This window comes from Anarrhichthys ocellatus, unplaced genomic scaffold (genome assembly GCF_004355925.1).
Source record: "Anarrhichthys ocellatus isolate YVR2014 unplaced genomic scaffold, GSC_Weel_1.0 scaffold4, whole genome shotgun sequence".
Classification (NCBI taxonomy): Eukaryota; Metazoa; Chordata; class Actinopteri; order Perciformes; family Anarhichadidae; genus Anarrhichthys; species Anarrhichthys ocellatus.
In genome coordinates this window covers 8,321,900-8,337,061 of record NW_022280034.1, presented here as the reverse complement: position 1 = coordinate 8,337,061, position 15,162 = coordinate 8,321,900, and the positions used below count along the sequence as shown (strand labels likewise).

Genomic DNA, 15,162 nt, shown 5'->3' with positions numbered 1-15,162 from the left:
AAGTTTCTCCTTATGTGCGTGATGCAAGCCTGTAGTCTGAGCCCGGCTTTACCCGACACACACACACACACACACACTCTCCAAAAACTCAGAGGGAGCGCAGTCCTTTTGTAAAACAGACGATTTAGGAGTAACAACATGCAAAATAGTCACTTGGGTACCAAGCTGAGGCTTTAAAGCTTAACTTACTATGAGGGGGAGAGGGTGAAAGCGTTGGACTGAGGCAGCACCACCAATTGCTTTCACACAACTGCAATAAAATATTCCATCATATCCCTGAAGCATCCCTGTCTCCAGCTGGGATCAAAGAGTGCACTTGACAACGGCAGTGTCTCGCTTGCACCGTGACCGAACCCTTCATTACGTTCCATTAATGGCAATCATGGAAAATAGATAATAGGGTTTGGTGTTCTCATTTCCTCAGTAAGTATAGGTACATAACAGGAGAAGACTACATAGAAGTGTTGTATCAGTAATACTGCAGCAAACAGCATAACCTTACCACTATTTGTGTACAAGGCCCCAATATGCATCATTTTGCTGCATGTTCACCATTCAAAAGATCAAAACAGATTCCACATCTCGCTCTGGTTGTTTTGTCTGTGACAGGTGTTTTATAGGGAGGAGTGCTGTTGTTGTGGATGTCCTATCAATGATTCAATGCAGCACATCAGATGGAAAGGGAGAGATGGAGAGAAAGATGTCTCTGCCTGGATGTTCGGGGGGGGGGAACTTTCAATATATAATTCACCGAGTTGTCTGACAGGTTGGGTGTGAATGTGATGGATGCTTTTTTCTGTCTCGTAGACATTCAGTGCTCTTAAACCTTGGATCTCTTAGGCCACTTTGAGCATGAACTACACTGCCAAATGTCCTTTTTATGATCTTTTGATCCGTACACTATGCTACTGAAGATCTGCAGAACTCCACATATACACACACACACATCAGGTGTATCACACTCACACATTTCTACACAACACTAATTGACAAGTGGCTCCTTTTGTTTAACTTGAGGCACTTGAGTAACTCTCCGCTTACCCTAGCTCAATCAACTCGCCATGAGTAATGAAACATACATGAGTGCCATGAGCAATAAAAACATCTGGTACACTTAAATCCCAGGCTAAAATAATACTCAGTGCTGGCAGGCTTTAATACTGTCGACACACTGTTCCCATGCCGAATTTGTGTTGCCAACATGTATTCGCAATTGTGTTTTCTCAAACCGAACAAAGGGCGCTCGACGCAGTTGAAATTAAATAAATGTCCACCATTGGCAACTTTGCAAAGCTAACGCAGTCCAAAGCGTATGCGTTTGTGTATATGTTTGTGTTTATCGGCAAGCTTGGGCAACAAATCCATAGAACAGAGCCATGTAAAACGGCAGATTAGGGGAATATGAAACACACTCTGGAGTGAGCGCTAGGCAAGGGCTTTTGTCTTGTTATCTTTGGGAGTGAGTTGACATTATCCCCATGGATAAGGTTTACCATGCATGGATTACCACATGAGACAAGCTGCGCGCACCCCCAGGAAAATAACATCGGAGGACCTTAGTCGATCCCGGTCTCCATCTCTCTCTCCACTCCCGCTCTCACTATTCATCAATGCCACGATCAGCACACCTGGGGCTTCTGACATAGTGTTTGAAAAATAATGGCATCTTCTGTAACTTCACAAGGGGCATTACTCCATCTTTCTTTCTCTTCCTATTGAATATTTGGGAACGCAAATACTTCAAAAAGCCCAAAGAATCTATGTGCCTATATTGATGTTTTAATAATACATACATACTCATTATCCTGACACATAGAACCCTGCAGAACATAATAATGTGAGGTAAAGTAGTTCAATACTAAAAGACATGCAGACTAGTTCAAAGACAACTAAAAAGGATGTCTTTTAAGCTGTCTCACTTTAGCTGCCTCCTTATTATCCATTGGGAATGGTATTCCACAGTTTAGGAGCAGAGTTTTAAAAAAAGCTGCAACGCTTCTCAACAACTAACACATCAACAGTAAAGGATCAGACCGTGGTCAGATGCAGGCCAGTCCTCCGCTACTTAAAGCTTTATGTAAAATCAAAAGTACTTTAAAGTTAGGTCCTAATGATACATGGAGCCAGTGTTCTTCAAAACATGCTGCGCTGTTAAAATAGCTCATTACTCCACTTGAATGATAGGCTCTCTCTTTTTAGTTTTCATCAGAAGACTTGCAGCAGGATGTTGAATATTCTGGATACTGTTTTTTGTATATTTAGGTTTTTTAACAGGGGGAAACCTGCTAAAAAATAGGCGATAGACTCCTTTTTACCACTGCAAGTATGCTGTACTATTGCACTGGCCTTTGTTTGTATTATCCAGGTGTGTACATGGATGTGTCCAGCACCAGCAAGAACCCGAAGCAGGGTTAGTAAACAGTGAAAATGTGGCTTTGAGAAAAGCATATTGAATATATGATTTGAACTTTAATAAATCATAAGAATTGTTGATTTTGATCATTATACATAAACTTAAAGTTGGTAATCCTTCTAAAGCCAATGTTTCCTTGTCTACAGTATTTCCATCAAATGAATGTTTGAAATGTAAAAGAGTTACCTAGGTTAACTCTTCTTAAGAGTCTTTACAGCAGCAGTTTTCATGGATGTGTTTTTTACTTTTCAGGGTATTATCTGAGACACTGTTAAAGTCATGGTGAACAGATATATTGGGAAGACAGCACATGGAGGAGTTACTTTCCATTACAACTGAGAAGAAAAGGGTTCTGAGGTCTTCTGAAGGAGTGAGCACAGAGGATCGTCATTTATTTCAAAGCATTAGGATTTTACACAATCACAAATACACTTGAGATCCCATTTGATATTTAAAGTAAGGTGTAAAAGTTGGTCATGGAAAGCGATGACTAAGCATATCACATCTATGCAGCTTCAGGTTCAGTATATGGAGAACTGAAGGATTTCAGAGGCCTATATGAATAAAAGAAAAATCATCATAATTCATAACAACAATGAAATAGTCTTGGCTCCTTATCATCATTTCCTCAGGATTTCTTTGCAGGGTGTAATGACAGTAGGTAATACGGAATGATGAACGATACTCTTATCTCTTCCGGTGCGCTCCTAAGATAAGAGCTCTCATTGGCTGCTATTCATCCTGTCAGCAATGAGAGGAGAATGAAAGAAGCCCATAAAGAAGAACTGAGAGCAAAGAGAGAGCCAAGTGTTGGAGTTAAAATAGAGGACATGAGGATGAGAATAAAAAATAGGAGAACCTAAGTATAGAGGCATGAAAGATAGCGGGAGGGAGGCAAGAGAAAGAGAGGTGACCTCTATCTCCACCTCCACCTCCGCACGCCACAACAAGCCTCTCCATCTCGACCGGGACACCGTGGCACATTTCCCGTCACTGGAGGTGGCAGCAGGCCACACATTGCAGTGAATCAATCCGACCGCTGCAACCTCCGCAATCGACACTTTCCTGCAGGCTCGTTGTGTACCCAGATGCTATGTGCGAAGCAGCGCCATGTGAGAAATCCCGTTCCACATGCCGCGCATACCTCAGTTTGAAGTCGTGACTTCAAGTATCCCTTCTATGTGGCGTAAAGCGAGAGTTTAGATGTTTGGAGGAGTTGCTGCCAAACGTACAGTTAGAACTGTGGGCTTGTTTTCATGCCAACAGGATGAGGGCATGTTTGATACCAACAACAGTGAGTGAGATTATTTCTATATGAATTGTTACTTGAGTATCCTTTTAAAAAAGGAAATCAAATTTAACATGATAAAACTCAAAATGATATATCATGCAGCTTTTAATGTCTTACACGCAGCCCTCTCCTTTTTATAACCCTTTAAACTGCTTTTAAAGGGTACGTGGGCCATAAATATTTGAATGGTTAATGAAGGCTTTATGCAGCCACTGCAGCTGTAATCCCTCCAAAATGGGACCATATATCCAACAGAATAGGGAAGGACTCAAGCTCCATAATACATAAATCCCACATGGCACTGCAGTTGTGTGGCCACTTGCAGTCTCTTGAACGAAAAAGAAAAAAGTCTGTTATTAGATTCAACGCATCCCAACAAAACTGCCTCAAAGCCACATAACCCCCTCCCAACCCAACACCTACCCCCGACTCTCATCCTTTTCCTTTCCGCGTTATTCGTTTGCAAATTGATATCGGAACCAGAGACCCCGCGGGGTCCGTAATTCAATATTGGGATCTAACAGTCTCAGATCAGATATGATGGACTGTAATCCTCTCTGCGCTGCCACAGCCACATGCACTACTATATCTCAGTGCCCCTTGAGCCATCAGCAAGTCACTGCGTTCTCTGCACATGAATGGACGAGTGAATGAATGAAGGAGTGGGTGAATGAATGAATGACAGGCGGGTTTTTCTTCTTCAGAAGCAGGCCGATACACAGTATCCATTCCTAAAACACAAAAAAGCACCGTGGCAGACTCGTGGGTAAGTAGGCATGACAGCATGTGATTAAAATGAGTGAATTAGAGAGTACTCCCCGAGCACACACACATCACCACCACCACTAAACCCAGTCTTGTTCTCTACTCTCCATTTCTTCCAATTTGAAAAGAGGTAAAGTGGGGGAGTCATGTTCGCAGACAATAATGATCCCACTGTTTACTTTCAATTAGGATTATTTCTTCCCTTAGGCTAAGAACACCTTTATTTCCTTGTGGACAAATTAGTGGCTATTAACTCTGTAGGAGAGGCTTTTTGATGCGTTCATGAAAAGAGACGAGCAAAAATAAGCCAAATGTACATCTAAACTTTTACTGATTTTGTGTCCAGGGATCGAATACCATGAAAACGCCACATATGATGATCAGTGCCTTCGCCTCTGAAAGACAACGCGTGGAGGCCAACTATCGGCATGGTAAAATATAGAGATGCAACGATCAGTCGGCCACCGGTCGAAACTGGAAACTGGAAATCGGCAGGTCAGCCTTTTAAAATAAATCAGAAATCGGAATTGGCCAAGAAAATTGTAATCGCTGGATTTCTAGTAAAATCCTTGTGCCATTAGACCACTGAGCACGGGACATCTCAAGCACTTTATAAAAGGGAAGCTTCATCAATTATTCACACTTCCGGCAACGGACATGTTTCTCTCTCTTCCCATACATTAATATTTCAGCCCCTCCCCTCCCTCTTCTTCTCTCTGCCACCCTCCAGGTGGACATTTTGTCTCCATAAATCACAGTGACATTAAGAAGCCCTAAGATGGCCTCAGTCTGTACTCCAGGAGGCCAGCTTCACGATGAGTCCCCCAACTGCTGCCCGAGAGTCAAATGTCACTCAAAGGCATCGGATAAACACAACAAGATATCGATGACAGCAGCAACACAACATTTTACTGCTAAGCCTGCATACAGTACATAGAATGTTATGGACACATTATTTGTAATATTAGACAGAAGTGGCTGTATAATGAATAATTTAAGACTAGAGGAGAATATAACATAAGAGCTCAGATGAGCTGTGTGGTATTGCATGGTTGCTTCTAGCGTGGTGAGATGTTTGGTGTTTCTTCTTCGTATCTTTACGGTCTTGCTGGCGACTTTTGTTTACAGAGCCAATTCGCAGAGAGCCCTTGGTCCTTTTGGCCTTTTAGCCCCCCCCCCCAACAAGCCCTGTACGCTTCAAGTTACAAAAGGTTTAGTTTAGGGTTAGGACCATGGTTGTGGGTAAGGGTCTGTCAATTCAACCGAAGGAGGCGGTATATGAGCATGGCTTGAGAGGAAGTGTTGCCGAGGAGATTCAACTCAAGGATCAGATGTCCTTTGTGTTAAGGAGGATTACATGCAACAACAATCCGAAGGCTACAATCTAAGATGTTACACAGGAGACCCTCTTCTGGACCACTGAGCCCAACGTGACACATTTTGGTATGATTCACCCTTGTGTGTCCAAACCATTCGCGTATTGCTCAGGTTTACTTGTCAGTGCTCGCTTGTTTCAGTCTAGCATGCCCTCAACGGTGTTAATGTATGATACATACTGGACAAAGAGCAAGGGCTACAACAGCACTGGTTCTATTGTTTCGCAATGATTTCAGGCTGCAACTAATGATTATTTTCATCCTCAATTGTATGACTATTATTTATTCGATTCATTGTTTTGTATAGATAAGATATTACACTGATAACCTCCACTGCTTTACATAACTCGCCGATTCAGTTCTGTATAGGACCCATCGCAGAGACATTGTGGTGACAGGTTTGAAGTGAAAGAAAATTCATATATGGATAACACCTTGAGGGCAATCTGCATAAAAATGAGAGAGATAATAATAGAACGGGTAGAATGGTGGTCTGAGATATGTAAAATGTCTGGCCAAGCCTCATTCACTCAACTGTGATATGTCTTTACCTTGCAGCTGGTTCTTTACTTCTGGAGCATGCTCTCATGGTTTTTGACAGTCTTCGCCCGAACAAATTCTTGTTTTTTTTTCTCCTTTTCTATCCAACACGCCCTATTTCTGTCCTTCTGCTCTCTCTCTCTCTCCATCTCGCTCTCTCAGCCCTCGTTTCTCGTGGCTCCCTCCCTTCCCTCCCTCCCTCTTATTGATTCAGTGAGGTTCAGTGGGTAGAGCGCGCCACTTGCAACGGAAAGGGCATGGGATCAATTCCCACAAAATTTCGAGCATTCGCCCGGGCTGTCACTCTGGGATAATTTGTCTGAATGCTGACTACACTGATGTATTCTGCTTTGTAATTGGTGCCCATCAGTGTCAAGTGTCTCTGCTAGCTAGATGTTCAGAGCCAACACTGCATAATGCTTCACAGTTTCATTCATTTGCATGTGCATAGTCTATACACACACATCTTTGGCTCTCGGGTGAATCTCATATAGGCCAACATTATACAGTAAGGATGTTTCTTTCTTTTCTTTAAGAGATCTGTCTGATTAATTGGGAGAAAAAAAAACTTGAAATTGTATATGTAAATTTCTTGCACTATAAAAACTCTAATGGGAGCAGGTTGGTACACAGTGTCAGAAGGACCACATGTACTGTAGCATGTACTGAGCACATGGTTTTTGCTATTGCCTCCACCAGCAATGCTAATATGAATAATTTCTATTTCTGGTATCACAGCATTTATGCAAGCACTTTACTGAAATCCCCATTCATTTTAAATAAGTAACCAACTTTAAAGCCACTTAAATGAGATTTTGACGTACAGTGGCCATAGTTGTGTCAGACAGGTATTTCCTAAGAGCAAAATCGTATTTATTGTGACTAACAGCTCCTAGCACCAACTCCCCTGCTATTACTCTGCTATTACTCTGCTATTTGCTAACATCAAATCCTCTTCTGAGGCTTTCAACAAGCCTGAGTAAGAATCGTTCCGTAAGTCACACGCTGAGACCAAGAAAAAAACAGTTTGGGTTCAAATGGTCTTCAATAACTGTGCGGCGGAAATGATAAAAAGCTGAGGCACAAGAACTTGCTTTTTCTGACTAGGAAAATATTTGTAAATCGGTGCAGCTGCACACACACACACACACACACGCTGTGCCGAAGCAGCTCTGCTTGGGCCGGGCCTCAACGAACAAGCAGAGCGTGTCTCAGGAGAGACAGAGGGGCCTCAGAGGCAGCCTGGCAAATCTGAGCCTGACCTCCCTGGAGAGAGAGAAAGAGAGGCAAACTGGATTTATATCTTTGTTTTTAATCCCCCTTACACGCTTCACCGGTCCTACAGTAGTACTTTGTGCAGGCTTCATGTATAGTCAGGAAAATAACAAATAACAACAAACGACAAAAAAACAGGAGCTTGCGTGTCAGGAGAAAACATCGAAAACGGACGTCTGTGTCGCTCTCCGGTGTTTTCCTATCTGAAATACAAAACGTGGCACAATTTCTGACTGGCTTTTGACTCCATAGTGGTATGAGGTGAGCCTGTTATTCAGACTGAAATGCTATTTCGTTCCCGCTCCAGTATTCAGTTTGACATTGGCCTCTTGTGAAGCTGCTTTCTGTTTGGGGAGGGAGTCTATGAGGGAGTCTATTTTTTGCCCTGACCAATCCCCGTGACTGAAGCGTCCATCTGCTTGACGTCAATTTCGGGCGACAGAATCTGCATCAGCATTGGCTATCAGAAGTCAGCTTTTACCCAGCTGATGGAAGTCACTTCACACAAAAATTCAAATACCTTTACACAAGTGGTTTCAAGATAAAGGACTGAATCCTCCCCGTCCATTTTCATAATTACCAGGGAAGCCAACTGAAAATTAAACCCATGGGGATGACAGCAACAACACTTTTTCATCTGTTAAAAACAAATCCTTCAATTCACAGCTGTTCTGGTTGGATGGGCGTTGTTTCAGTTGATTTACAGAAGCCTTGATAGCTGTGGATTGCTCTCACACAGACGACACAATGACTCTCACCTATAAAAGGCGCTGACTGAATGGCTTGTTTCCCCCAACTGGGTGAAACAGCCATGGATTCCATTGAAGAGCAACACCAGATCTTTTGAATTGCCTGACAAAAATTTCAAAGTGGCTGGCGATTCACAACTCGGGAATCAGGCAAGCGAGATGTGCATGGAATTACAAACCACACTTCCCTAAGGAAGATTCCTCACAAGCGAGAAGAGAGTGGCATTGGGCCCTGAGCCAAGGCAGCGTCCATGGTTTCCCCAACAGGCATCCATTGTGCTCTGCTCCATTCACCTGTTATTTCCCTACGTATGAGCCAATGGGGCTTGTATGTAGAGAGTGGAGTCGGATACGTAATGGCCTCAGAAAAAGAAACGATAGATTCATGAGTTTGGGCACACACACATGCGTCAGGCTCGTCTTTGTGTTAAAAGTGTGCCAGTATTTCTGCGTGTGCCCATATGCTCATGAATATGAGCTGAGGAGCTAACGTATGAAGGAAGATGGAAAGCACAAAAGCAAAGCAAAAGTAGATGGAGAAATACAATGACACTCAGAGCGGACACAATAACCATGGGGAAAGAGGGAGAGCAAGGGAGAATGAGGAGGGAAAAAAAGACAAGAGTAGGGAAAATATGTCATTATCCCCAACGGACAGGGATTGTCTTTCTTCCAGGAAACAGATATTAATTGAGATCTTCACCAAACAGCAGGAGCAATAGCAACGAGTAGAGTGGGGGGAAAAACATGTTACTGCCTCCTATGCGCAGTCCAGATAATGTGAAACCAGAGGCCATACAGTATAACTGCATTAGCACACAATTTAACATCAAATATGAGATGACTTGGCCGTGGGTAAAGACAAACGCACCTGAAGCCATGTTTTACGGAGCGTTTCATCATCAGCTGAGACATTTTCTGTGTATCTTTACACTTTAAATACGCGGCATTGCACAAATCCACAAACTTGATGCATCCAAGCTTTCAAAGAAGCTGCACTCTCTGACGTTTGCTCCATAAACGGCAGTGTTTTGCCCTCAAGAATACCGCGTTAGTGTTTTGCATCTAATATGGCACATAAATACTGTACACAAGGGTTTTGTGAATGAATATAAACAGTACAGAGGTTGTATGAATTAAAGCAATATGCAGTAAAGAGAATGCTTCAATATTTTAGCCCATACAAACATTGTCAATACGAGGCACGGGGGAGAATACCATAACAACAAGAAGCCATTTAACACAAAGCGTAGCCTTGGGCGTATAAGTAGTGACAGTGGTCTCTTAACACTAACCATTACATTTTAGCAATGTTCCCTACCGTTTTTTGTTGTTTGATCCGGTTTAAATTCAAAGTGTTCACAAATACTGGAAGTGAAAGCATGATAGTGAACATAAGACTATTTAATCAATGGATTCACAGCTGTGGTTTTGCTCAAGGAGGGCTGTCCTGCAAACATTTCAGGAATAAGACTTCCATAAAACGGTTGAATGCCACAAAGTCAACTGGTGAATTCAATCAGTAAATAGTTTTACTTCCATTAATTAACATTTTGAAACGCATGCTTCTTCTGTGTCATCAAATGTCTTTCTTCAAATGAAATGTTAAATATTACATAGACTGTAAGTAACAAGTGAACTTGGTCACTCAGTATTTTGTAGACTGCCGTTTTAAAGCCTAGAGTTCGGCATTTCGACCGTCGCTATCTTGGTTTTTACCCGTTCCCAACTTGGCTTTTTGCAACCGGAAGTGATTTGATAGGGTGGAGCTAAGTACAACCGAACGCTGAATAAGACTTTTTAGGCAACCAAAATGTTACAAATGACTTTCATAAACTGAAAACACACTGTGAAAGGGTTAAAGTTGTGAGACAGCTCCCAGACTGGACAAAGCTGTGTTAGTGACCTGTCAATCATAAGGTAGCCACGCCCTAAAGCACACCCTGCTTTTTGGTCTATTTTACTCTAAATAGGACCATAATTTACTAAATGAACATCATGCTGTATTGAAGAAGACTTGGGACTAGTGATTGAGACCATAAACTCATGTGTACGATGTTTGCTGAGGTAATCAGGAGAGGAGTAGGGTCATTTTCTCACAGACTTCTATACAATCAGACTTATTTCCGGAGGTTGCCGACCGAATGACCGAGGAACAAGTTAAAGTCTGCAATCAACCTACAATCATCAATGAAAGGAAACCATTCATCAGAAAGTCTTGGGCCATGAGAATGTACTGTAAGTGAGGAATATCTGCAGCAATTTTACTGCAAGGAGAGATTTCAATAAAACTCCATATAGCTGAAATGTCGAATGAAAAACAAAAACAATGCTGTCAGATGTAGCTAAACTGTGATAAACTGGGTGACTTACTTCCCATTTGACGTTCCTTACAAAACAAACTGAATATGTATATGCTATATGAATGATGAGCATATTTTATGTCAGACTGCCATAAATCTCCGGTGGAGGTACCTAGCTATTAAAATTACACTTTCCATGGCTTTGAAAATATTAATGGTCTTTTTTTTCTTTTAAAGTAGGAGACAGGATCTATTTCTACAAATATGACTACTTTTGCAGCAAAGTTTTCATCACTGACGTAATCAATTATTACTTTAACAATGCGTGCTGCCATGGTGATGTTTAAAGCTTTCATTCGGCAAGGTCTGCATTTTTAAGATCTGGTTTACTTTAGTGAAATAGAGTTGAATAAAACAATGGGACGGTCTGTCCCCATTGATTTGCAACAATGAGGACAGCAGACATGTGTTTTGGTGCCTGTAGAGTACCACCTGTTAGATATTTACTAAATGCATGGATAATGGATGTAATAAGTGGGCAGCCCACTAGTCATGATGTCAACATGTAGGCTTGAGACTTATCAACAACATCAGCCTCCACTGAGAATCACTTGTATATGTGAAAGATAATATTAACTGAGTGCAGCTTTACGAAGCATGCTTTAGCTTTTGAAGGCAGTGCCCTTTTTATAGTATACAGTACAAACAGATGCGTCCTGATGCTCACACTAGGGGGTTGCCCGGTTTGGCAGCTTTCAGCTGTTTGGCAGCTCTTTGTAGAGTGACGTAACTGACTCTGGAGCAGTGGATTATGGTGCGGGTGGAGTCTGAGGACTGCCTATTGGAATTTCTATACTTAAGTCACCATCGGAGTCCATTGTTGCTTTGTGAATTCAAGCTGATCACAGCCAATGTTCTCGCTCAATTGGGAAAACTACAAAGTTTAAGTCATTTTTCTCAAAAGCTGTTCAACTGCAAACAGAATACATACAGTTTAATATCCAATGTCCAACCGGAGCTGCCGTCCAAACGTATGATCAACACCAGAAACGTTGAGAAATTAAGGTTTCAGTTTTCACATTAAAGTTTTGTCGTTGCCCACTAGAGCACTTTGCTGGGGGGGGGGAAAACAAAACAGGAAACGGACAATTTCATAATTCCTTGAATTGGTAAATCCACTGAGCTCATATTATTACCATGACATTTTGAAGACAGTACTTGGCCACTGGACCTGGAGCCTTTGCATTGGTGCAACTGTATAAAGCTAAGGCGAATCATGCAACTAAACACAGATGATCAAGAGCCAAATGTGAGTTTTAAGTCAAAGCTGCCAATTAAAGTTTCAACTGAATTTGTTTGAGTTGGAGAATAAAAATCCTACAGTCACACACAGGCAATACTCATGACTGCACTCGCATCCTGCCCCACCCACGTCTGAAAACTATGCCTTGTGATGTTAAAAACATGCCCCTTGTGGAATGAATAATCAGGAAGCCTCCTTTTATATTTTTACACAATGCTAAATACGCAAAATTCACAGCTACCCTGCTTTACACCCTATATCTCCCTCGAGCCTTTTCCTCACTTAGCCCACTCCATCTGCCATCTCTCTCTGCTCACAGCTCCCACTCATCATTCCCCTGCTTTGGTATGCTTCCTGCATTTTCTTCCATTGCCATCCTCTTCGACTTTGTTGTTTGTCAAAGTACTTCTTCTCTTTTTCTCCATTACCTACCTCATCTCTATCCACTTGTCCTTTGCAACCTCGTTCTCATCCCTACATCCATCTACTTTCCCCTCTGTGCCTTATCTTTCTGTCTCTCTCTCTCTCTCAGTATATCCCTGCAGTACCTGCGACAATCTGCTCCCAGTATCCTCTGATCTAAATGAGATGTGTGGCCTTGCTATATCTGATTCCTCTCGACAGGAGGTGAAAGCTAACCTTTATCCCGCTTCGACACCTCACCAGCTCCTGTTATTTGTTTTCATAACACAAATGTGCCGTCCTCAGTCACATGACACATCGCAAAGCTTCAACATCCCAACTCAAGCAGACCAAATAAAATATGCTTTACTAGACGGAGCCCTGCCTTTAATGGTACTTAAACCAGTGGGTGAAAAAAACCTCCCAAGATTCCTATCGGATTAATGCGCAAGTGAAAGATAAAGACGAGAGGGGTGAAAGTACTGAGAATATCCCCGGATATCTATCTGTGCTAATGAATGCGATTAATGTTAAGCTGCGGTAGTATCCACTTTCCATTTGGATATAAAAAGAAAAAATGCATATTCTCAGACCATGAGTCATATAAGACAAGACGTTGTTCTTTTTTAAATCCAGGCACACAGTTGCATGTAATAACTGGCTGTTATAGTGACATACCATTATTGCTACTGTAAATGCCCAGAAAAGAGCTCTTGTGAAACACTCATCTCCAGTTCCACACATAACCTCACACAACCGCACTAACTCTCCATAAACCCCGAAGGTGAACTTACGTGTTCGGAAGCGGTGGTGTGGGCGTGTGGCCGGGCCCTTGCCTGGGCGCCCGTGATTCCAGCGTGACGTGGGCTTGACTGGCGCCGCCTGCTGGGAGGTGGTCGGCTGCGCCTTAGCGGTGGCCTTCGCGGTAGCCGTAGTTGTGGTGGATGCTGTCGTGGTGACGGTGGCAGAGGTCTGCCCCGGCTTAGAGTTGGCGGCTCCGTTGCGTCCACCGACGGTGCTGCTTCCTTTTCTAACAGTGCTGCGAGGGGTGACCTCCTTACCGCTGAGTGGTGGGGTGAGTCGGGTGGCGCGAGTGGTGGAGGTGGTAACCACAGTCCCACTAATGCGGGTGCCGACGCGGTTGTGAAGGTGCGGGGCGCGACTGCCATCTCCGTTGGCAGTGCTGCCGTTGGCCGAGTGGTTCGCCGGTGGCCCCGATCGAGTTCTTGGCGCCGGAGCTGTACCGTCGGCAGCTAGCGGCGTGGTAGTCAACACCATGGCCGTGGTGGAGGCAGTTGAAGTGGTGGTGGCTGTGGAAATGTCGGGGCCCTTGGGCATGGCACTGGGTTTGGAGAGAAATATGGGGTCCTGTCCAATGCTACCTTTGGGATCCACCAGATCAGTGGGGACATAGTCTTGGACAGATCCCACAACAATCCATTTCAGCAGCATGAGACTGAGTCCCAGTCCCACAAAGCCCATTACCAGGGGCACGGCACACAGCCAGGTCTGCTGGCGAGGCCACACAGCACAGGGGCCGCAGCGGAGAGGGCCCGGGGCTCTGGGAGATGCCTGTTCAGCCCCTGGCTCCTCCAGTGTCATGGCCGCTAGACTGCTCGCACCAGAACGCTCACTCATCCTGACGGAGCTTTTCGTCTTGTTGGGGGTGTTTCGGCGGTCAAACAGGTGGCCAAATGATACAAGGGCATATACGAGGAAGGGGATGTGGTGCAGAAGAAATGCTGGGCATCTTAAGTATGTACCCACACAATACCTAGCCTATATATATATATATACATATATATATATTTATATATATATATATATATATATTATCTACATGTACAAACATAAAACATGAACTAAAGCACGAGCATGAGCGGACACAACCCACTCACATTCACCTACTACTAATTAAAAACTGGAAAAGCACTCAAACGCACGCAATAGTGATATTACCTACAGTCCCTCTGGCGGACAACAAACCAAACACACGCGCAAATACGCACAAGAATATACACACTTCCACACGAGCACGCGGGTTACGGACAGGTGAGGGAGCGAGAAGACGGGCCGCCTCACTGTAGTTCAGCGTTAACGAAGCGATGATAAATCCCAGGATGCTTCACTCTCTTGTTAAAAGAAGCCGACGTAAAAAGAACGGAGAAGGATATCGATCCGCCTCAGACTGGAGCTGTAAATCCATGCGCGTGTGTGCGTGCGTAGATCAACAACCCATGCTACGGCAGCACCCGTCTCCACACTCAATTGGTTGATTATCCGCCGCATAAGTTCCTGAAAATGCGAAGCACTTATTGTTCCTTTATTCTCTAAGGTTTCGTTTGAGTTAATTCGACCTTTCCTGCGTACATCAGCGAGCCTCCTTTTCCTCTTCCAGGTGTCTTTTGTCGGTTACTTCAAGTTTGCCTCCGATAGCACTCCATGCCCAGACACCCTTCTGGTCGCTCCAGCTGTCGGTAATCCAGTGGGGGAGACAGACGGTGAAAGCCACCGAAACTGAATCGAGGCAGGGGGGGAGAGAAAGGGATCCGATGTGATCTGAAAACGAGATGGGGCGGTGCTGGCGGCGCCCGGGGGGTAGCGGGGTAAATCCAAGTGATCTGGGTCCAATCCCTACCCCGACCACACCACTCTGATTTTCCGGGAGTGACAGCCGTGTGTCTCCACAGCAGTCTGTCTGCGATGATAGATCCGGTGTCGGTGGGAAGGGGGGGAAGAGAAGAA

At 43.7% G+C, this 15,162-nt stretch overlaps 1 protein-coding gene across 1 annotated transcript in view; it reads right to left on the bottom strand.

The window, feature by feature from the left end:
• The window catches only part of nrg3b (neuregulin 3b), a 166,004-nt gene extending 151,790 nt beyond the window's left edge, over positions 1-14,214 (bottom strand). Inside the window, exon 1 of the mRNA XM_031843205.1 lies at positions 13,212-14,214. Within this exon, the coding sequence (XP_031699065.1) occupies positions 13,212-14,055 (844 nt within the window). The 5' untranslated portion in view covers positions 14,056-14,214. The remainder of the gene's footprint in view (positions 1-13,211) is intronic.
• Positions 14,215-15,162: the final 948 nt, after the last annotated feature.